At 29.3% G+C, this 25,723-nt stretch overlaps 4 protein-coding genes across 6 annotated transcripts in view; 2 read left to right on the top strand and 2 right to left on the bottom strand.

Moving 5' to 3' along the window:
• Positions 1–25,723, top strand: part of LOC142331791 (Golgi-associated PDZ and coiled-coil motif-containing protein-like) — a 138,063-nt gene that overhangs the window by 11,131 nt on the left and 101,209 nt on the right. The gene's annotated exons all lie outside the window — the stretch shown is intronic.
• LOC142331792 (venom serine carboxypeptidase-like) lies at positions 13,580–17,022 on the top strand. The gene has a single exon (XM_075377907.1). It carries the CDS (start codon positions 13,778–13,780, stop codon positions 15,233–15,235), a length of 1,458 nt encoding a protein of 485 aa, XP_075234022.1. The 5' UTR covers positions 13,580–13,777; the 3' UTR covers positions 15,236–17,022.
• LOC142330821 (venom serine carboxypeptidase-like) lies at positions 20,193–21,827 on the bottom strand. Its single transcript, XM_075376255.1, has one exon. It carries the CDS (start codon positions 21,680–21,682, stop codon positions 20,261–20,263), a length of 1,422 nt encoding a protein of 473 aa, XP_075232370.1. The 5' UTR covers positions 21,683–21,827; the 3' UTR covers positions 20,193–20,260.
• Positions 21,960–24,329, bottom strand: LOC142330822 (venom serine carboxypeptidase-like). Its single transcript, XM_075376256.1, has one exon. It carries the CDS (start codon positions 24,288–24,290, stop codon positions 22,869–22,871), a length of 1,422 nt encoding a protein of 473 aa, XP_075232371.1. The 5' UTR covers positions 24,291–24,329; the 3' UTR covers positions 21,960–22,868.

Raw genomic sequence — 25,723 nt, 5'->3', positions numbered from 1 at the left:
TAAAGGCTGAAAGTTTATGTTTTATGAGGTAGTAGAGGTTTTCTGTACCATTTTACTTTTCATCATGCAATATTGTGGAATGCACTGGGAAAATCTTTTCAAAAATATTAATTATTTACTTATAGTAGATAAACTTCTTCAACCCAAAGTAATTATTTTTAATTTTATGTAAATTAATTAAAATATCAAATAATTTACATTAAAATTCTGCTTACAATTGCAGCTAATTTTTTTCTTATGAAATTAAAAATATAACTTTTTAGGCCTTGGAAATGTCAAGTGTAATTTTTCCGAATAATTTGAAAAATTACAAACAACTTTTCTAAAGTTATTTTTATTGCTAGAATATATGATAATTTAATATGTAATTCAAATAACAAATGTAATATTTTGTGGGCAGTTATCAAAAATGGAAGCGAATTTGGAAATAAAACAAGCGAGATAACTTTATGAAAAAACAGAACGACTCGACTTCTGTTATCTCATTTCCTATTCGAGTAGCAGATGAATTTAATGAATTCTTTCTAGTATTTCAAATATGTTGATTCATTTCAATCAGTCTTATACGGTTTTATTGATGATTTGTTATTTTTATTTTCTGTTTACATCCAGAAAGTTATAACTGTATTTTAAATGTAAAGAATGGTTTAAACAGTCAGTGGGTATTTATGAAATTTCTTCTTCTTAAAAGAAGTTATTCTACTATTATTATACCTCTTATAAATGTAATTAACACATCTTAAAATAATGAAGCGAGGATATCCTTCTTTCTGGGTTAATCTTCCAGTAGGCTGGTCAAATGAAACACTTAAAACACCTTTAAGCTCCAGGCTATTCTGCCAATGTGAATTAAACCCGTATCTGATCCTCTTATTGAGTAGGACTCTTATCAGATATCAAGGGATGTGAATTGAGTGCAACCGTAAAATATACGTCCCAAAACAAAAATCTGTGAATCCCAAAAAACAAAACATTAGGGTGGATTTAAATTGAGAATTAAATTTATAATAATGGATGTTCAGTATATTTAAGAACAATGTCAAGTGATGATCTAAGGCATATCATTGATATTGTTTTATAAATATTTGGCGATGTGGCAAGTGTATAGTGATGTATTGTAGTAATTGGAATTGCTCCTCGAGAGGCGAAGAAAAGTGGCACCACAGTGCACTCAGCATAATTGAAAATTAGCTAGTTCTCTCAAGATATTACTATACTTGCCGATTTTCTCAGTTATTGCTTCTTCTAACGCATCTCCTTGCTTGTATCTAACTGACATCAGCTATATACAGACCTGTATACAGTGGTAGCCTCGTAGGAGGTTGTTTTAAAAAACACCAGTGCATACAATTAAGGCTCTGCGCTGGGCACTCCTTAAATTTTGAAGATGCTGCAAGTGGCATTTTGCGAGCTGTGAGGAGTTGTGCTGCAACTCGCGCATGGAGTTTTGCCATACCTTGAGTCTGGCTTCCTTGATGGCATAAACATACACATTACAGGCGCGCCGGTAGATCCGCAGCCCCTCAGCCCGCACGCCATCAACAATAATTCCTGTTATGGGGCGACGCTGGTATCTTCTAGTGGACCTAACTCTTGCTTGCAGCACGTTTAGGTCAGAGGACCATCACTTTATCCAAAAAAAAAATTGAAAAATTCTATTTTTTGCCTGCATTTAACAGACTGCTACCTGGAAGCAGCGGTCATGATGGCTCCAGGCACTGATCAGTGGACTGGCCACTACCTAAGGTTCCGTCAGTTGGCCGGGGATGCCATAAGACCCTATCGCAGCTAGTCTTGATGGCCTGGCCGAACTGTTCAGCCATCAATTTCTCCTGCTATTTGTGCTTCATGCGCCATTCCAACCCCTGCAAGGCAGCTGCGCACTCGCGCCGCAGCCTGGCCGGATACAGGCCCCTTAGGTTATGGGATCCAAATCTAGAGCTTTTAGACTGCCTCCGTAAATGATTTCAGGTTATAATCCTATGATAATTCACACTGGCTCCAGGCCAGACAGTCCATTTACTTGTACTTCGTAGCAAGTCGCTCGTCACCAAAGTGACATCGATGTAACTTTCCCCCAATTTGGAAAAGAAAGTTGGCAGTTCTGTGTTGTTAATGAAGTAGATGTCCCTGGCTTCAGTGAACTGTTTGAGGTCAGCGCCTTTGGGGTCAGTGAGTGGCGAACCCCAGGTGGGAGACTTGGCGTTAGCATCCAGATCAACCAGTGCTCTGATGTCCAGGAGACCATCCAGAATCCTGCCCAACTTTGTCAACAAGTCATCGATACTCCATCCAAGCTGGAAGTATCCAGACACCATTACAACATCGAGCGTACCCCTCGTGATTTGCACGACAGTGAATTGCTCATCAGACCAATGGGGCATCCAGAAGACACCCAATGAATCTGAGGCAGCCATAATTGCGGATAGTGGTCGTCTCCCATGAGAATGAATAACATCCACCCTGTGGAACCCGACCACCCTATCCCCGATTGTGTACGGCTCCTGGACCAAGAGGACCTCTAGGTTGTACTCCTCAAGGCGCCTCATGGCTTCATTGGTGGCCGCTTGGGAATGATGCAGGTTTAACTGCCCCAGGCGCAAGCGTTCGACATGGTGGAGTCTGTCCTCAAAGGCTTCCCCCAGTTCAGATGTTACCATAAGCTGTATTTTTTACAGCTCTTGCCTAAGCAATCTCATACACCCTACACTACTTACCCTCGACACAGTGTCCAGCATCGCTGCTGTTCACCAAGTTACAGGCGGTGCACTTGGCAGGCAAAGACTTTGCCAGGGCAATTGGCTGCCCTGTGCCCCGGAAGAGCGCAGTGACCACACATTTTTGACTGTGCTCTGCAGCAGAGAGAGGTGTGAACAAAGCTCTAACACTTGAAGCATTGGGCGACTTCTATATAGTCCACAACCCTATATGAGGTCCTCCCAAGAAACAGACATCCACCGACCACCAAGACCTGCTGGATCTTAGGCGAGGTCTCTAAAACCCAGTGACTCTCTAGGGCGTTTGCCCTTCTTCCCCAGCTGTAGTTTATTTTCTTTTAAATTTTATTATTTCAAGAATATTATCAAGTTTTTGTATGCTACCTAGTACTATGAAGTACTGCTATCTAGCAGCATGATTCATAAACCCACCTTTTTGAAGAAAAATTAACATATTCAAGTCTTGCAATTCATCAGATGAAAGAAAAAAAACATTGTCTAACTAAATTCGAGGTGTTTTTTGAAAATATTCTTTATTAAAAATCTAATTGAACTGAAATATAATGTTTTCATGTTTATTTTGTAATCTTTTCCCCATTTTCATTTCACTGATTTCTAATGAACTTCATGATTAATTGAAAATTCTGAATTTTGTAGATCACTGTTCAATGTCAACATAAATAAATATGTGCTCAAATATTTTAATGGGAGGAACTACTTATACTGTAACTCGGTCCCTTTATTCATTAACCACTTACATATAATGTTACTTGTTCGTATATATATATATATATATATATATATCATTGTTCCCCTCCTTAACCATGGGGAAATGAATTATCCTTCCACCGAATCTTGGACCTTAAAAGCATTTCCTAGATTTTTTATTATTAGAGAGGATAGCAACCCAGAAGTATATGAATTAAACTTCATTGATTTCGCAGAATACCACGTAGATAAAGTAGATGTATATTCATCCACATTGCATTTAAAGAAAACTTGCATTACACATAACAGAATTAGATTTTTTAAACTGCGTAGTAGGAATAAGCTTCACATATAAGACATTAATCATGCCGTGCAAGTTTTACTTGTATAAAATTTAGGCAATAAATTTCAAACAAATATAGATCTAATGAATTGTTCAAATAAGTACTAAAGAACTTGCTTGATCTTATTGAGGTAGTTGCTATTAAATTCAATGCCACCAATAATTCCACTGAAGATAGAAGAACGTAATTAACTTTGATAGAGGCCCTCTAGAAAAATAATTACAGTGCAATTTGAAAGAGGGTTATTTGTATAATAAACATTTACAAACAGCACTTTAAAGGTCATTACTTTATTTTTTCATTATAGAATGTATTTATATCTTATCTTTTTTTGAGGCTATAATAGGTTATGTTATGTAAAATATTAATTTATTTTTAAATTATGACTTATCTTTGGTTTTTCTTGTTTTATTCATTTTCAAAAAGTTTTTAATTTATTGTTTTTAGACTTTGTAATCATTATTGTTTGATGCACTACTTTTTTATATATAAATTATGATAATTATTTTTGAAAATATTGATAGTCATCTTCTTATGTAGTGTAATTGGTATTGAGTGAATGTACACTTATAAGATTTCTGTGTTCCAAATTCACATTTGTCTACTGTGACAAACATTTTCTTTTTTTTCTCCTTTTTTTTTAACAAACTTCAGTAGAAGGAGGTGGTTTACAATTTGATCTTGTCCGTATAAAAAAATTAAACTGTGTAGAAGACAATTTCAAAAGTAATTTTTAATTTTTTTTTTTCCTCATTGCTTAATATTTGATTATTTCGATATTTGATTTTTGAATATTTGATTATATTACTAATGTAGCTTATTAGTACAAATTCAAGAATATTAGTTGGAAAACTTGGGTTAATTACTATCATACATATTCCTCCATTCCAAAGAACCATAGTTCATGCTCAGTTGTAATCTTCAAGTTTATTTACATTCCTCTTGTAATTTTTATTAAGATGCAGTAAAAAAAAGTAATACATAATGTATAATTGATTTAACTTTATATTACGACATGTAACAGTCTAAATTATATAATTTTTCTACTTTCCTTTTCTAATTTTAATAAAGATGGTAAGTTTCTTCATATGTTTGCATTTTTTCTAAGCAGAATCTCTATACAGGAAGATATTTTTTTAGGTGTAATCTTATTTTAAAGAAAAATGAAACTACAAAATATAAAATAAAATTAACCTTTAAAAAAATTAAAACTTACTAATACAAAAAAATAACTATGTTAGAATCTAAAAAAAATTGTTTAAAAAAAAATATATATAATATATGTATAAAACAATTCCCATTGCTGGTGACTTGCTACTGAGGGTTTTTTGAATCATAGTTGTAACTGGTTTAATAATGCATTTTACATTACTTTCTGTTGTATTCACACATACATGAATTGTTTAGAATTTTAGTTTTATTTATTCAGTAAACTCTAGTTGTTTGTTTAAAAAAGAAAACAATGATTGGAATGTAAGTAATGTTTCTGTTTTACAAACAGCACTTCGAGTTTTTTTTTATATATATATATAATACATTGTATAAGTCTGAATGTAAGTTGTTAAGTACTAATGTTTGCTTAAAAATGTTGGTTAGATGTTTGGTTAACTTACGAGCAGCTGAGCCAATTTGAATTGTTCTTTATAATTGTTTTTACTGAAAATTGTTAAACAACTTTGAGGATGGTTTTAGATGAAATTTATCTCTGGAGGAGTAAAGCTTAACAGAAATTGTGTCCTATATTAACAGAGGGTTATACATATCGGCCACAAATAAAATTAAGAAAATAGACTGAATTTTGTTTGGTATTTCATTTAACAAAAAACAGATAAATTTTTTAATTATTTATTATTTAATAAAAAAATTTATTTTTTTGATGCTTTTTCTTGGTGGTTCTAAATGTAATTTGTCTGTATTTTTCTTAAATATGTTTGTATCTTCTAGAATTGTTTTTAATGTGATAATTTTTCAATTATATTATTTATTTCCACGTGCAATAATCTCATAACCCTAATATATACAAGAATTGAATAGATATTTATAAGACAAAGATAATTATAAAGAAAAACAAACTACTGTAAGGAATGCACTCATAAAATGGATAAAACCCTGCGCTAAGGAAAGAAGCTCCAGATAACTATATTACAATGAATTTATACATTTTTTTTTTTTGTTTCTAAAGCACTGATGTAATTTTTAGAAATATGGTGTTTATTAGTATTGGTTTTGAGCATTAAATAGTTTTAAGTATTAAAAGTTTGAAATAATATTTACAACAAAACTTATGAAAATATAAAAAAGTAAATACTAAATATTGTGTAATAATATATGTATGTATAGTATCAATAATAATAATAGTTGTCTAAGATAACCTCTATTTCTACGGTTCTACTGGAACAGTTTAAAGGTTTTATTATAATTTGAAAGCTCTTCTTGAGTAGTATTACTAGAAAATCTAAAAGTTCCATTTCCTTGGAAAGTTTTTAGAACGCTTTTAAAACTTACTAAGTGTTTACAGTAAAAGATATTGATTTGGACCTTTTCCAATTGATTTCGCAACACAGAGTGATGTCAAAATGTAAATTCCTTGTTCTTCATCAGTTTTTTAAAAGTTTGAAGAACTGTTTGCACTATGAATTAACATGGAGTAATTTAGCTGAATTGTGGAGGCATTGTACAGTCTTACCACACCATCCGTGTTTGCAACAGCAGCTGCAGTTGTACAGTGCTGTTTCAGCCATCAGTCGAGTTGTATATCAGTTTCTTGCTAAACATTTTGAAGCTTTTTAACAGCATATATTTTTATAATGTACAGTATTTAAAGTAGCACTTAAGTATATAAGTATATAAATGAGCTGGATATGTGATATATCATACGTAGAATTTATTGATACACATATCATTTATTGTTTGCTCTGCATTGATGTTTTATTGTTTTTTTGTTTAATGATTTATTAATATTTAATGATTTTTTTTTGTTTTTTATTTTATTCAGGCTGCTTTTTGTATTTTTTACATTGTAGGCAGACATATTATGACTCCACCAATTATATGATCAATTGCTGACAGTGGAAATTGTATATTCAGGTGTGTTTAGTTTTTTCTGTATAATACTCAATCCTGCTATGATGAATTGCGATCTCTAATTATTAATGAAGTAGTTAACTTTTTCTTCCTATTTCCTGTTTAGCCACCGGGAATTACCGTTTAGGTATTAGAGGAAGATGATATGTATAAGTGTAAATGAGGTATAGTCTTGTACAGTCTCAGTTCAACCATTCCTGAGATGTGTGGTTAATTGAAACCCAACCACCAAAGAACACCGGTATCCACGATCTAGTATTCAAATCCGTATAAAAGTAACTGCCTTTATTAGGACTTGAATGCTGGAACTCTTGACTTCCAAATCAGCTGATTTGGGAAGATGCATTCACCACTAGACCAACCCAGTGGGTCAGGTAGTTAACAACTGAAATGATATTCACTTTTTATTCTAGGAAACACTATTTAAGTCTTACGTGCACAAATGGTGAATATGCCAGTAACATGAAGATGTTTCCCTAAAATTTCAGTTTTGAATTTTTAATAAGAATTTAGAAATTTACTCAACAGTCAGGAATGACACTGCAGTGGGTAATTTAAGATTCTCAGGCCATCAACATAGGGGACATTATGATGTCTTACATCTTGATGATTCGGATACATCTTTTGTGACTTGAATTCCCTCATAGTAGTTTGATTCTTCACCATCCAAAAAAAAAAAAAAGTCGAATTGTTATGAATTAATCAAAAATTGCAGCAAAGTAAAATGAAGCCGATATAAAAATAATGAAAATATTATCAGCTATAAAGTTCTAAAAGACATAAATGATGAAAATTAAACAGGTAGATATTCAATGTCGTGTTCTTAATCAGATATGTCATTCAAGGTTGCAATAATGATAACAGGAGATAAAATTCATCACCATATCATCAAATGAGTTTGCCATTATAATTGAAAATATAGATGGTGAACCATCTGTCCACCGTGACTTGCTGATTCATTGCTGTGCAAATGCAAGCACCAAAACCAGAAAAACAGAAAGAATCAACATTCTTGACTCAAATTTAGAGCCTTTGGTGTACTCTCTTTTATTCCTAAATGAGGATTAGAACTGGGAAATTGCTATCCCACTGTAGCACAGACCGAGTACTATTTTAAAATTACATAAACAGACTGGAAATCCAGGATTAAGAGTCACCTAGATACAGTATTATCAGTACCCTCTTTCAATTCATGATGAATTCAACCAGTCTTTGAGTGCAGGAGAACTTGCACATCAATACTTTGTTGATGCATAGCATACATAAAAATTGAGACTAATAGATTGAATTATATAAGACAGAATCAATCTCACCTTAGGATCAAAAAGTACAAGGGTCTTATGGATGAAATTCAGAATGCTGAGAACAATGATTTACTTTTTGGAAAAGCTCTTATTTTGCCATCATCGTTTCAAAGTAGCTCACAAAATATGATTCAGCTCTATCAAGATGCAATAGCAATAATTAGAAATTACGGTTAGTGTGATCTATTTGTTACGTGATGTGTAATCCAAAATGGGGAGAAATTTCAGAAAATTTGAATAACCCATCAGTAGAACATTATCTTGATTTAGTAGCAAGAGTCTTCCAACTAAAACTGAAAGCACTGATGAGCCCACATCCCACATCCTTTTAATTCTAAAAGAAAATAAACTAAAATTACCAGAGAAAATAGATGAAATTGTATCGGGAGAACTTCCAAACCCAGAGAAATTGCCTGCTTTACATGGAGTTGCAAAACAGATGGTTCATGGGTCATGTGGTGAAAGCAATCCTAATTCACCTGTTATGAAAGATAGTAAGTGTACTAAGGGATTTCCTAAGTCATTATCCTTTATATTGTTGAAGGAACAATGGTAAAATCTCAACTGCAGGTTGAAAACAGCTGGGTTTTATTTTATAATCCGTATTTCTTGCTAAGATATAACTGCCAAATTAATGTTAAGATCTCTGCAAGTGTGAAAAGCATCAAGTACCTTTTCAAATATGTATACAAAGGACTTGATAGTGCAATATCCATAACTGAAATAGACATGAGGTATGATGAAGTAACAAAGTCACATTGATTCCAGGTACATAAGTGCACCAGAAACAATGTGGCACATATTTGGGTATGACGTGCATCAGCAGTTGCATGCATTGTTAGATTACCAGTTCATCTTTCTGATGAGCAAAACATTGTTTTCCATCTGTATAATTTAAACAAAGATCCCAGTGCAATAATTTAAGTGTTCAAAGAGACACAATGCCTAAAGCATGGTTCAAGTTAATGTGAACACTAAAGATGTATAATCCATTTAATATAGTGAAACGCCAAAGTATTTTGTATTTGATCAGTAAAAAGGGAATGACATCCTTGAAAACATGGTGGGGGTAATGTTTTAGGAAGAATGTATTCAGCCAACCTTGGCTCTGATCTTCAAAAGTATTTCTTAAGGCTACTGCTGCTCTATGTATTTGAAGCTACGGGTTTTGAAGATCTAAGAAGTCAATGATGTTCTATAGTTTTCAAGAATCAGCAGTGCAAAGGGGTTTAGCAAAAAATGATAAAATTTGGGAAAAGATCTTAGATAAAACAGTAGTTGTAGCATGCTGCGACAACTAAGAAATTTATTCACATACATTCTTATTTTTGCAACATAACTGTTTGAAAAATATAAATACCATTTTTCAAGAAGATTTTGCAAATAGACACAAAAATGGCAATACACAATATTGTGAGTATTGCCAAAACTTAAAGCTGAAATAAATTAACCAACAGCTTAACTAAAAATAACCAACAGTTTGTGCAATAAATACAACAATCTTTTAATGTCATTGTGTAATATTTCAGAAACTCCAAAAACTTATTTTGATACCACTTAAGAAAAACAAAAAGCTTTCAAAATTATTAATATACTAAATCCAGAACCAAAAGTTGCATTTGAAACTATTACATCAGTAACCACCAATCAAGAACTTCCACAGAGATGTTTTTCCTCAATTGTGTGTGGCATGGAAAAACTTACTTATTTAAAATCTTTCTTAGTACTCTTTGTGGAGAACAAACTATTGCTTTACCTGTTGCAACGGGAATTGCTGCTAATCTACTTGAAGGTGGAAAAACATATTTCAGTTCAAATTACTATGACTTTTAATTGAAACCTCCACTTCAAATATTAAGTTCAACTCTCTTAATCAATCAAGTAAAGCCACAATTTTTGATGAAGCTACACTGCCTTCTAGTTCTGCTTTAATTATTGAAAAACCATAACTTGATTTATTAACATGAAAATCATAAACCTGGGGTAAAGTAATTTTAGCTGGAGGTGATTTTAGGCAACTATTCCTGTTGTCAAATATGGTGACAGAAGAAAAACAGTTGAAGTGAACATTAAATTCCATCAAATACAGGGAAAATTTAAAATTGTAGGACTTAAATAATGTTCGCTTAGATTATCCCACTTTCAGCAAGTGGCTGTTGCAGCCTAGAAATGGTGACCATGAAACAAGTGATGGTTTGCCGGAGGAAATTATAGAAACATCTTCCTGTATTTTATTGGACAAAGATATAGCCAAAGAAATATTTGGTGACAACTTAAAAGTTACTGATTGTTTTGCAATTGCTAAAAAAGCCATTCTTTGTTCCAAAAAGATGTAGAGAACTTAAAATGAGAATATTGTAAATCTTTTAGAAGGAGCACATATTTAAGTTTCAATTCCATTTATTCTGATAGTGAAGAAAATACTGAAGAGTATTATCCAGTATAATTTCTAATTGTGCAAACTCCAGGAATGCCTGCTCACAAACTGAAATTAAAGTTGAGCTGTCATCATGCTTTTGAGAAATCTTAATACGGAACAAAGAACTAAAACCAAATTTCATTATTGCAGAAGTAATAAACCGGCTTGTTGTCAGGTGAAATTGTTTTCATTCCCATAACCAATCTTGCACCTACTGATACAACCTTTGCTTTATATTAAAAAAAATGTTAATTTTTTTAAATGTTAAAACTTGCATTCGGAATGGTAAAATATTTTGCAAAGTCAAACAATGAAAAAAGTAGGAATTTATCTTCCCAAACCGGTGTTTGGGCATGGACTGCTCTGTATGTTCCTTTGTCAAAGTAAGAAGATTCGATGATGTAAAAATTCAACTCATTCGCAGGGCAGAACAAGGCAAGTTACTTTCGGATTCGGATAAAATTTTACAGAAAATGTTGTATAAAGAAATTTTCCAATATAACTAAATTGTAACTTATTAGAATGCAGGTAAAAGTTAAAATTGTAAGTTAATGAGTAATGTAAGGAACGTATATTAAGAAATAACAGTATGCAAAACATTTTCAGATATGGGAAGTATTATTTTAAGACTGAAATTAAAAAATACTTTAGGAGTAGCATCGTGCATGTTATGCAGCATTTTTTATCAAAGAAAGTAGCATTTATTGTGTAGAATATGGGCAAAATACAATACTATGTATTTTAGCGCTTATTGTAATTTTTTTTGCAACAGGTTTTATTGCTAGTATAACATATAATGTGTTAGGTAACATTTATTAGAAAGATACTACATACACTCTATAATCACAGTCTTGTGTCTTCTGCTATGCCTGCACACCCACACACACAAAAACAATGCAACATGTATAATGTGTACGTAAATGGAAAATATTAAATTTCCAAAAATAATTTTATCATTAAATTATTCAAAAAATCTGTATTCAAAAATACTGGAAGGCATTGATGATGTAATGTTGCGTAACAAGCACTGTTTAAATACTGTATATTAATATAAGTAATTAATTTAATTAATGTATATTAAATTTAACTGTATTTAATTACCATGTATATATATAATTAAAGTTAGGTTTGTGAAATTACTGTTTGCTTTTTATTTTCATGTTATCTTCCCATTCCATACAAATACGCTGCAGGGAAAACCAAATTGAAAGCTGTGAAGCCATTCAGACAAATCCGAATGCCGTTGTTTATTTCAATTTGTACCCATTATCTTGTTTTTTGTGTTTTTTATTTTATGGGATTATGCGTAAATAGCATAATTTTTTTATGAAAGTTGCTGATTTAACTTAACTAGTCATGTAAATTTATGCAATTGAAATTTTATCACTGTTATGTCTTCACTGGAAATATTTATCTGTAAAATGCCTTCTCTTTTGAAAAAATTGCCATTAACCAAAACAAGTAATTGTGCAAAAAATTAAACAAATTTTTTTTAAAAATTCACTTGCTTATTTACATGCTTAGGGTGTATTCTCATAAAAAAAAAATCCCACAGATATAATAAATGTGTTTTCTTTTTTCACCTTGAAGATGCATACATCAGTGGTTCTGACCTTCTATTAACAATTTTTCTTTTTACCTACATTTTAGCAAATAATTTCAATTGATGAAATTAAAACTGGTAGATTTTTAAACTGCTTTTATAAAAACTATTTTTGAAATTACAAATCCTATCCTTCACTTATTTTGTAGGAAAAGTTATTTGTAATTACATGCTCTGAATAAATTTTGGTAGCATTTTAGATTAACAAGGATTAAAGAAAATATTATTTGAAACAATTTTCTTATAAAAAATTTTGCAAAAAAAAACTTGAAACTAATAACTAAGATCTGCTATTTAAAGAAAACTGGTAAAATGTAAATAGTTTTACTTAGTTTACCAGGTAAACTAGGTAAGCTTATAACAAAATAATGATACAAAACTATTAGTGGAAGCATATCTTCCAGTTAGTTTATTCGATTGAAGTACTTAAAAAATATAATTTAATAAGGATGTAAAACACTGAATTTAAGCTTGCATTTAAAAATTTTACATTTGTATAAATAGAAATTATCAGTATCAGTCATATGATTTTCATGTTAAAAAACATTGTACTTCATGCTACGTGTAAATCCATCTCATCCTGTTTGATATCCGTTTGCACATTATGTAAAGTTTTACTGAGATTTAGCATAGTTACATTCAAGGTTAATTCATCCTAGAAGTTCAGTTAAAAATTAATTATGCCATTTGTATCGATAAATTCACAAAAAATGAGGTAGTCAGCTTAATAATTCAATTTTTTTGTTAATGCCTAGTTATAATGTAAAGCAAATTTTTCAGTATAATGTTAAACTTCAATTTTTTTTAAATATTTGTAAGTTGGAATCTTGTGAAGTAGGGATTTCCATTCTCATGAAAATAAGATTGCTTTTTTTCTACATTGATAAATAAAGTAGTTTTATTTATCTTATCTTCACTTCCATCCTCTTTTTTATTTTTACTTTTTTCTCAACACAAAATTTATATCTGCATAATTCAAATCTGTATTCTTGTGTATCTGTTCTAATTTTTTTTTCCGTCTGTGGTGATAGATAATATAACTATGTGTGATGTACTTAACTGTGTGTTAAAGAGTTTTAAGAGTTTCTCACTCTTTTAAAACAAGATTTTTTTTTTTTAAAAAGATTAAATATTCCTTCATGTTCTAATAATTTTAAGTGTAGTATTGCATCATTTATCTTTCTTTTTTAATTAGAAATGTAAATTTTTTTTTATTTTGTAAATTATTTTTTATTGATGTGAAAAATCCTTAAGCTCTACTTGTAATTTTTTTTTTGTGAATAGGTTTGTGATATGATAATACTTAAGAGGTTTATAACTGTTATTCAAACCAGACTGTTTTAGTATTATTAATAATAATAACAGTAATGTTTTATTACAATATATATTTGTGACTACTACTTAAATTTATTTATTAAGAAGTGGTTTACGTGCTGGAATAATTAGTTGTTAACAGTATTTTGTTATGTGTTGATGAATTGATTGATTTACATTATTTATATATAGTTGTAATTTTTCTTATTGGTTACTGAATTCTAGAACATAAGTTTTGTTGTGGTGTATTAAAATTGTAATTAATTTTATAAACTGTATTGAAGATGACAATGTCTGTTGTACTTATTATTTTATCTTTATCTTTGATTAACATTAATATTGTTTTGTGTTCGGATAAAAGTCTTCATAATTTTATTGATAATGATGATCAATTTAATAACGTAAATGATGGAAATCGCAACGATGGACCTGGAACACCACTTTTTCTTACGCCGTTAATCGAATCTGGCAAAATTGAAGAAGCAAAGAAAAAAGCAACAGTTAAACCATTTTTAAAAAGTATTCATAGTTATAGTGGTTATTTAACAGTTAATAAAGAATTTAATTCAAATATATTTTTTTGGTTTTTTAAAAGTGAACAAAATTGGCAGAAGTCACCGGTCACTGTTTGGTTACAAGGTGGTCCTGGTGCATCTTCGTTATTTGGTTTATTTGTGGAAAACGGACCGTATATTTTAGAAAATAAAAAATTACATAAACGGTATCATTCTTGGCATAAAAATTCAAATATTATTTTTATTGATAATCCTGTCGGTACTGGGTTTAGTTTCACCGAATCAGATGATGGTTATGTTAAAAATCAGACTATTATTGGTGAACAATTATATAACGCTATCAAACAATTTTTTTCATTATTTCCAGTTTTAAAAAATAATGAATTTTTTATTACTGGTGAATCTTACGCTGGTAAATATGTACCGGCTCTCGGTTATACTATTCATAAATATAATCTGTTAGAAAATAATGATTTTAAAATAAATTTAAAAGGTCTTCTCATCGGTAACGGTTTAACTGATCCTGTTAATATGTTAAAATATGGCGATTATATTTATGAATTAGGTTTAGTTGATTTTAATGATTTAAGAGTTTTTCACGATTATGAAAAGAAGATTACCGATAACATTAAAAGACAAAATTGGAGCGAAGCTACAGATCTCTTCGGTAAATTAATTTTAGGATATCATTATTATCCAGAAGGTTCATTATTTGGTAATCTTACCGGAATCAAAGAACATTATAATTATGTCGATGAAAAGTCCGGTAAATGGACCAATGATCACATTAATTTTGTTAATAGTGATTTATTCAGACGATCTGTACATGTCGGAAATAAAACTTACAATAAATCACAGAAAGTGGCATTAATTTTGAAAGAAGATATTTTAAAATCTGTCATATCGTGGGTTATTGAATTATTAGATCATTATCGTATCGTCTTTTATAATGGACAATTAGATATTATTTGCGCATATCCGTTGACTGAAAATTTTCTAAAAAATATGAAATGGAAAGGTTCTCATGAATATTCTAATGCTAAGAGACAAATTTGGAACGTTGGAAATAATGTAGCCGGTTATTTCAAAATCGCTGGTAATTTAACAGAAGTACTTGTTAGAAATGCCGGCCATTTAGTACCAACCGATCAACCTTTATCGGGCCATGTATTATTTAATAAATTTATTTTTAATGCCAATTTATCTGACAGCGATTATTCTTTATAAATTGTGTGTTCACTTTTTTTTTATAATGTTACAATTATTTTATAATTATCTTCTACATTTCTGTGTAACTAGAGCATCACTCATTTTTCCTTTTTAATTATTTTACTGTTTTACTTATAAAACAAAATTAAATACCAGTTCAAAGCAATTAGGGCTAACCTAATTAGATGTGATTATGAATCAAGAAATATGTATTTCTCTTTAAATGTATTCTAGTTAATTTATTATTTTATCATTAGGGATTAATGTGTCGTTTACAGATTACTCATAAATGTTGATTGTTTCTTTTATTGTAATTAACATTATTATTTTATAGTGAAGATGAGTCTTAATAACCAATGAAATATTGTACATTATGATGTGAATATGTTTTTGTTTTTTTATTTTTATTTAAAGTTTTATTTATATTGTATACAGTGGAAAGTGTGCTGTTAGTCGAAAAAGATCATAATTTTTTAGTTGGAGAGTTTTTTGTATTTTGCTTTATAATTTCAGAATATTCCTTTATTGTTGTATAAATTTTGTTATTTTATTAGATTTTTTTTTGAATTATTGTTAATTTTTGTTTACTATTATTATAATATAAATATATGTTAGCAGAAAATAAATTATCTGTTAAAACATAATATCAGTGTATTTAAGTAACTATTTATTTAAGCTGTATATCTAGTATATTATTTTTTATTAATAATCTTTTTTTATATTTATGTTATCTGATATAATTTTCTAATACAGTGATTCCACTGTAACAACTTGATTGTTTTCTTCATGGTAAAAAATGGGCAGGTTTAAATCAAGTGCCTAATATTTCTTCAATCAACTTGTTGGAGGCTTGACTTTAGATGAAATTAAATTACAAATATTTTAATTTAACGGTTGTGCATAAACATGAATAATCATTAAATTGGACTTATTTTTTTCCTTTTCTTGTTTTATGTAACTGTTGCATAAATTTCCTGCGGAAATGTTTATTCTGTTCTAGCACACAGTTCCAGCAGAGGCCCTGATTCATCTGGTATAAAATTGTGTTGTTCTGTCTTCTAAATCGCTATTTTTTAATAATGCAGAACATTTTATTAGTTTCATCTTATTGCTGCTTTAACATAACAGTCTGAAATATTGGCAGTGCCTTTGCAGAAATAGTCATCTGGTTAAGATACTTACATGTTGAACATGCTGTATGAAACTTTCACAAGTTCTTCTTAGGTTCTTCAAAGGCTTTCTTGAAGCACTTCTTACTTCATACAAATCCAGTACTTGTTTCTTATAATATTATTTTTGGTCATATGTAATAATTCACATTTTGTGGCTATTTCTTATAGTTTTATATCTAATTTTTTTTTTTTTCAACTTAAGGAAAACAGATTGGAAGCCACTTAATTAGTTGTAAGGTTTCCTGACTTAACATCACTGGACTGTTATGTACGGGGTTATACATATTTTATTTTATCCATATATGTAAGTATAAGTACATGAATAAAAATTTAATACTATAGAAGAATTAGTGATGAAAATTTACAGTGGTGCTAAATTTGTATAAAAAAAATTCATATTTAAACACAAGAGCCACCGAATTTTTGATCGAGCATAGAGTTGTGTAGGAGCGACCGAGTACATTTTGAACAATTTATATTATTGTAAGTTTGTAAATTTTTAAACATTTATTTTAACTTTTTAATTTCATTCTAACTATTGTTTTTACATTATCAAAAATATTTTTGGTTTGATTTAAAATTGTAATATTTGTCTGCCATATTTTGACTTTGTTTGTTTAAAATAAAAGTTAAAATTCTTAAGCTTTTATTTGTTTTCAGTTTGACTTTATATCAGTTTTCTCAATTAAATTGTCTATAATTTTTTTTTTACAAATGCTTGTTTTGTTTATTAACAATTTAACAAAGTAAATACAGATGTATGAATGAAAAAAGTATACTTTGAATAATTTTGGTATTACAATAATTTTCTTAGAAACTATACTGGAAATAGTTTTGAGATTTGTTTTTAAAAGTATTTTTCATATCAAAAGTCTCATGAAACAGTCTAATTTTTGTTATAAGAATTTCAATTCAGTTTCATTTTTACCAGTGAAACATTTTTTATCAGGATGAAATTCTTGTTACCTGAAAGCAAAAAATAACAGTTTCCAGACTTCTTTATATGACATTTTGTTGTTGAGAACGCATTCTGAAATTATCATTTCTTCATGAGGCGCCTGTAGTACATCAATATTTTTCTTTTACTACTTACATGGTATGATATTTTACAGTATTTTTAAATATTTTGACAAGTAATATAACTTATAAGTGCATTCAGTCACAATTAAATAAATAGTTATAATTATTTGTTATAATAAAATATAATACATAATATGTAATACAGACCAATATATAATTATAAAGATCAGATAAATGGTTAAGTTTACCACGGAATCCTTTTGCTAACCGTTGGTGTCGAAAGAACTAATTTGATGTTTGGAGTCTGAAGAATGAAATAAAACTGGGAAAACCTTGCCATAATAGTATCACAAAATGCAAATGAATGATAAAAAGTGGTTTTAATTTTTTTTTTGACCACCATTTGACGGTTTGATATTTGGACGATCAGAATATTTCATATTGTTAATATGTAGCTTATCATTCTGATTCATTTCATTGTAGTTCTGTCACAGATTTCTCAACTTATTTATTCATCTTAAAACCCACGTAACTTTTAAGATTCACATGTAACACTGCATTTCAAAGGCTTTAATTCTCTTCCTTTTTGTTTTTCCTATTGTCAGTATTCTGCAAAAATATTTTTCTGATATCTTTCTAAATTATTTAAAACTATAAACTTTTGAAATGATGAATTGATTATAATAAATAAAATAATTTTAATATTATTTTTAAATGTTTTCCGTTGACCTTGTATGTTATTAAAAAAATATGTGTGGAAGCTTATCCAAGATTGTAATAAAAAAAAATGTATGTACTACACTAAATTTCTGAATGTTATATATATATATATAAAGGATAGGTTTTCTAATTTGTATTATTTAAAATCTCATCAATCAACTTAATACTATTTTTTTGTAGGCTTCAAAAAAAAGATTGTAATTAAATAAGAATAGTTTGTGTTTTTTAATGTATATTTTAGAGCCTTACCCTACACTATGTAGATCGAATTTGATGATTTTATGCGTACATAAAGTTTCACAGATTGTCCTATTGTAATTTTTTTCTTGATTTAGTAAAAGATTTTTTTTAAAAGAAAAACATATTTTACTAAGATGATTTGAATATATTTTTCTTTTTTGTTCATCATCATTATTAAAAATATTGGGTTGTCAAAATTTAAATAATAGTCGTAATGATATTCATAGTATTTTTATGGAAAAATTCAAGAAAATTAGTTTGGAAACTGCAGTCTAAATATAATACACTTACATCTGCCCTGGAGAACGTGAATTCACAAATTGCAACAATGTTTTTATATTTTTTCTCCATTCCATTTATTATTTTTTTATAAAAATGCATGTGGGGGATATGTGCATGTTTATGAAGTTTATTATTTCTTGCAAATAGGATATTTTCATACACCTGCAATGTCTTAGTAGCCTTGCTAATATTTTTAAATTAGTAATAAAGAAATTAAAACAATAAATAAGTAAAATTAACAAAAAGATTAGTAAGATTTAGTTAACTATTAAAAAAAATGGCCTAAAAATAATATATTTTCAGTTCTTTTAATTTTGGCTTTTGAAGTCACTGTAAAAGTAATTTTATTTATTCTCATCAGCATCTACAAGCTACTAGTAAGCTAGTCTTACAACTTCTAAAAGTTGAACTTAAACGTTTTTTGCTTTTTAGACCAGTTTTTTCAGGTGTATTTTTTTAATAATTGTTTATACCGATAAATTGCTAGGAACATATTTTTTGTGTTTTTTATCTGTTAAAAACAACAAATAGAAGCATAATGAGCGGTTTTTCTTATCATCTGTGTTACATATATACATTTTTTAATAAATAGGTATTTGTTTTTTTTTTAACAAAGATTTCACAATCATAAATTACACATAGAAATTTTAGACATTCTGTTTCTTTAATTATCTGCTACATTTGTATTTTGTCATTACCAAACAATGTTTTGAAATCCATTTTTTTAATCCTGAAAACTTAATTTTACATTTTGAAGGAGCCTAATCTATAATATTGCATTTTAGATTTCCATATATTTCATGTGTATATATAAAACCAAAACACCACACAGTGGTATCTGTATTTTAGCTGTGACCTACTAGTGAAAAGGTCACAAAGAAAAACTATGAGTTGTGAAAATTTGAATAAACATGTGATTAAAAACTTAATTAGAATTTAAAAAAAAATAATAGTAGTCCTAATATAAAAAACTATATAATCTAGCCTTGGATTACTTATTTACAGCAACTTACCTAGTAAGCATTTTCTGAATTAACTGTTTTAAAAAATAGTTCTTTTGTCAAACCAGAATTAGAATTAAATTCTTGTTATTCACTCAAAATGTAGCACTGTGTAAAAACATTTTTTCTACAAATAAGTGTAACAAAATTAAAGATAATTGTTATTAGTTATTATCCTAAATCAAAAAAGATTATCATATAATCTTTGAATTAAATAAGTATACGGGTGTAGTAGTATTTATTGATCACCATAGTTATTTATAGGCAGGTCGCAAAAAAATTAAACATAGAAACCGCTACGGTTAGGTTAGTCAGAATATTGTTTTAATGCAATGCCGGTTTTCTTATTACAGTTAGTTTGAAAATAATGTATGAAAATTCTACTTACAGTTTTCTAAATGTGCAGTATTTTTTTTAAAGCTGATGATTTAGCCAAACTTACCCCATGAAGTTGTGCCTATTTCTTTCTATACTTTGTAAACAAGTTAAGGATGTTAAAATATTGTTTCTTTGATTAAATAAGTAAAAACAAATAAAAAATGCTATAAATTCATTTATTTCCTTAAAATCTGTTGTTGTTAAAGAGAATAAAATCAACGTATTTTTTATTAATACAAAGGAATTTTATAAATAAATTTATTAAATAATTCAAACGCCCACTTTGGTTGATCCGTCGGCACCATGTGACCGGCATTTCTAACTAAAACATCAGACAATTTACCCGCCTCTTTTACGTAACCTGCAATATCATTTCCTACTTTCCAGATATGACGTTTGCTTGTTTTATAGTTGGCCGAACCGCTCCATTTCATTTTACGTAAAAAGTTTTCTGTTAATGGATAAGCACATATTATGTCTAGTTGTCCGTTATAAAACATTATTCGGTAACGTTCTATTAATTCTTCGACTAAATGTATTACAGATTTTGTAATGTCACTTTTAAATAATTTTTCTGTCAATGAACCGCTGTCTCTTGTCAAATTTCCAACGTGTATTAAACGACGAAAATAATTACTCACTACGAAATCATTTTCAAACGGTAACCATTTCGCTGAATTTTCATTAACAAAATTATAGTAGCTTTCTATTCCAGTCACGTTATTGAATAGCGTCGGGTATGGAAAAAATGAATATCCGATTATTAGTTGTGTGTATAACACTGTTGCGGTGTCCCAATCTTCATTTTCAATAGCTTTTACGATAGATTGTTCGTGTTTATTAAATTCTATTCTTTCATTATAATCGATAAAACCTAATGCGTATAACTGTTCGCTGTATTTCGGTATCATGTTTACAGGATCTGTTAGACCGTTCCCGATAAATAATCCTTGTAAATTAATTTTTATCTGTGATGTCGGGTTGTATTTATGTATGGCGTAACCGAGTGCCGGTATATATTTTCCGGCATATGATTCACCGGTTATGTAAAACGGATTAGATTGTAAATTAGGAAACAATTGAAAAAATTGTACCATCGCTGTATAAAGATCTTTACCCACTGCCGTTTGATTTCTCGCATAACCGCTTAAAGATTTTGTAAAACTATAGCCGCTTCCGACCGGACTGTCAATAAATATCAAATTACTTTTACGATGCCACGAATATTTACGCAATTTAATTGTTTTTTTACCTATTGTAAACGGACCGAGCTCATTAAATAATCCGTATAATCCAGAGTAACCCGGTCCTCCTTGCAACCATATTGCGACCGGTGACTTATTCCAATCCGTTTCGCTCGGAAAAAACCAGAAAAATAAATTCGAATCAAACTCTTTATTCACTGTTAAAAAACCTGAATAACTTATTACATCACCGGCTAACGGTTTAACTCTTGATAATTGTTGTGCTTCTTGAATTCGTCCGGATTCGATTAACGGTGATAGAAATAATGGATCACCTGCATCTTGTATATTATACGAATTACCACGTAATTTTAATGTATAGTCATTATTATTTAAAAGAGTATAAGATTGTGATAATTTAACTACCACTAGTAATATTTTTAATAATATCAAATGTAATTGGAACATTTTGTCACACCGGTTGAAGTCTACAAACTAATAGTATGAAACATCATCATATTACTTGCTACATAAAGATTTTTCAAAATTATTTTTTTATGTAGATAACATAAATAATAGTCATGATACTAATTAGAATGAACTTTAACTGCTAATGTATTGCATATCTTTATTTGTTTGATAATTTTTTTTTTAAACATTTAATTCACTGTAACAGATATTTTTTTATCTGTGTTCAAGTAAAAAGCCGGTTATTTCTCAATTTTATAATTATATTTTCCACTGTTGTATTATTATTGAATTTTGGATTTAAAAAAAAAAGTTATTTCGAAACTCATTTTAGAAAATGATTAGATATTTATTTTAAATGCGTTTTTAATTTTTCACAGACTCCATATCGCTTAGGTATATTAAAAATGTTTTTGTAAGCATCATGATTTATATCTGCCTTGCAGATTAGTAGTGAATATTAACAATTGAATATTAAAATATGCAAATTTATACTTATAAAAAGAATACTGTGAAACATACCGCTTACTAACACAATTATTGTATTTATATAACTTTATAACTTTAGATCTCCACAACTGCAAAATGTCCAGTACAATGAAACTTTCCGGCTATCTGATTAGATATCTACCTTTGAAAATACACAAGTTACTTCTTAACAAGTTTCAAGTGTAATCTGCATAGAAGTAGAATTCACCGGTAATGGAAAGCCTTCATTAACCAAAATTAAGCGATTTGGACCTAATTTGAAATAAGTAAACTCTAAAATAATATATGGATGCTAATCTTTAAAAGATAAAGAAATTTTTCATGAAAACATAAAACTTATATTTCATCTTAACATATTTTTTACATTTACAAAAGGTTATAAAAGTATTAAAAAGTTAATTAAGTGTTGAAAAAATGGTTAATGTCTCTAATTAATATTATTTCTGTTTGGATAATTACAGATTTTTTATTATTTTATCGGGAGTATAAAATGTTATACATACAATATCGATAAAGTTTTAAATAAAATAAAAAAATATAATATGTTGTTATTACCATGGTGTTTACTGTCGGCTGCTTCAGCTACATTTCATCTGGTAGGTTTGATTAACACAGTGGTATACTTAACTTACAGAAAATCTTTAGAAGCGTATATTCTTTTACTTATTATTTTAATTACATAATTTATACGTAATAATTATAAAGATGCATTGTATATAAAACTATTAAATAACTCGAAGGTCCATTTTGGTTGATCTGTTGGCACCATGTGTCCCGAATTTCTTACCAGCACATCAGATAATTTGCCAGAAGTTTTAATATAGCCAGCTACTTTATTTCCGACTTTCCATATTTTACGTTTAGCTGCTCTGTACTGTTTTGCTCCGCTCCATTCCATCTTGCGTAGAAAGTTTTCTGTTAATGGATAAGCACATATTATATCTAATTGTCCATTGTAAAACATAATTCGATAACTTTCAACTAATTCTTCTACCCACCTGATTACAGATTTTGCTATATCATCTTTCAGTGATATTTCTGTCATTTTTGTGTTATCGTGCACTGAATTACCGATATGAACTGCATGACGAAAAAAATTGCTGAGAATAAATCTATTATGATAAGGATACCATTTCGCTGAATTTTCATTAACAAAATTGTAATAATTGTCTAGTCCTGTTATGTTTTTATATTTTGTCGGATATGGAAAAAATGAATATCCGATTATTAATTGTGTGTATAACAGTGTTGCGGTGTCCCAGTCTTCATTTTCAATAGCTTTTACAACAGATTGTTCGTATTTATTAAATTCTATTCTTTCATTATAATCGATAAAACCTAATGCGTATAACTGTTCACTGTATTTTGGTATCATGTTTACAGGATCAGTTAGACCATTACCGATAAATAAGCCTTGTAGATTAATTTTTATCTGTGATATCGGGTTATATTTATGTATGGCGTAACCGAGTGCAGGTATGTATTTTCCAGCGTATGATTCACCGGTTATATAAAACGGATTAGATTGTAAATTAGGAAATAATTGAAAAAATTGTACCATCGCTGTGTAAAGATCTTTAGCGACTGCCGTTTCATTTTTTGCATAACCATATATGGATTTTGTAAAGCTATAACTAGTTCCAACTGGACTATCAATAAATATTATATTACATTTACGTGTCCATGAATATTTACGTAACAATACCGTATCCTTATTTTCTATGCTGTATGGTCCGATTTCGATAAATAATCCATAAAGTGATGTACCACCTGGTCCTCCTTGTAACCATATTGCAACCGGTGATGTATTCCAGTCTGTTTCAGTACTTGGAAAAAACCAAAAAAATAAATTTGATTCAAATTGTTTATTCACTGTTAAAAAACCTGAATAACTTACTACATTTTTAATAAATGGTTTCACTTGCGATAACTTTTGTGCTTCTTTTATTCTTCCGGTTTCGATTAACGGTGTTAAATATAGTGGATCACCAACATTGTTATCACTGTTATTAAATTCTGTTATTAAATCGCCAATATTTTTAAAATAGACACTATCACTGTACACATAATTTACATAAGTTATTATAAATAAATTACTATAACTTATTAATGTTAACATTTTTATACTTTTTTAATCTAAAACTGAGTATTTATAAAATATATTGGTTTAAGAATTGTGTTGAGATAATTTTAATCAGCACTGTAGAGATAGTTTCTTTGGTTTTTTTCTGTTATTTTATGCTTTAATGAAAGTTCAAATTATTGTTACGCACAGTAAGATAATTTTTTTCGTTTGATAATTTTTTTTTTGTTTTATTAAAATAATTAGTTTTAATTAATTTGATTTTTATAATATACCACTTTTAAATAAAATGAAATTACTGTTTTTATCTGTAACTAAATGTTAGAAATTTTAAATTAAAATTTATTTTTTCTTATCTGCCTAACCTAATTCCTTACTTTACAGTTTTGTATCGATTCCTCCACTGACCTCCATGGTAGAATGTTGTCTTTGTCTTATCCAAGTTTCTGGTTCATATCTCTGACAGGCTTGGCATTTTTTCACATGCTAAAAATTTCCATTCCACATTTTTTTTCGTAGGTTTGTTTCAGGTAGGGGATCCTTTCATAAAAATTCTATTAAATCCCCTCCTAATCCTCTAGAAACCTTGGAGGGGGCGGTGGTGAAAGAGTAATAAAATACAAAAGAAATTGTTTATTGAAATTTTGTTTAAATTTTTGGCATCTGTACACTTTTAGTCAGTACAATGGTGAATGGATTTTTGGAAAGTTCAACAATTTGCATACCTCTATAACCAAATAGTTTCATTATACATAACACAACTCAAGAATAGTTTACTGGCATGTTAAACAATTTTAAACTGAGACAAAATGTCAATTACTGTACCACCAGTAAACCAGTTCCCATTTATTTGTACATATTTTTAGAATTATACTGAGCGTATTTAGTAGTCGATGACTAGATATCTCTGCTAGTTAAAACTACAAAAGGTAATATGAATTAAAAAAACGTATTAGGTTTTGTTTTAGATAAAGTAATCAGACAATTATATAAAGAAATATGAAAGTTCCTGTAGAAAGAATAAAGTAATAGGATCAGAGACCAGGGTAACAGATTTCACCTATTAACAAGAAAGAATGAGAAAAATATAATTAGAAAAATCAGAAGGAATTAAGAGATTCCTTTCTTAGGCTAACAGGTCTGTTTAACAATTTGTTCTTTGTAATCCAGCCAATGGCACCTTCAACAGCTGTTGTCTGATCAGAAGGGTTACCAGACAGGAATAAGAATTTATGGAAAAACATAAGGCCGTGGATGATGAAAATTATTACGCTTAAACAGTTAAGGGATGTGGCGGGTACTGGTTATGCAGACCAAAGGATATAAATAGTGCCTGGACCAGCAGGAACAGTTAGTAGCTAAGCGAGTAGTTCTGCAAGGCCATGTTAGATGTAGTTGTGATGGCGATATCAGCAAGTGTGTAGTACAGCCAGTGAAGAGTACGCCATAAGCGTTCCAGTGTGGACAGT

The sequence above is a fragment of the Lycorma delicatula genome, chromosome 10 (assembly GCF_047948215.1).
Source record: "Lycorma delicatula isolate Av1 chromosome 10, ASM4794821v1, whole genome shotgun sequence".
Lineage (NCBI taxonomy): Eukaryota > Metazoa > Arthropoda > Insecta > Hemiptera > Fulgoridae > Lycorma > Lycorma delicatula.
This window is presented reverse-complemented; position numbering and strand designations above follow the sequence as displayed.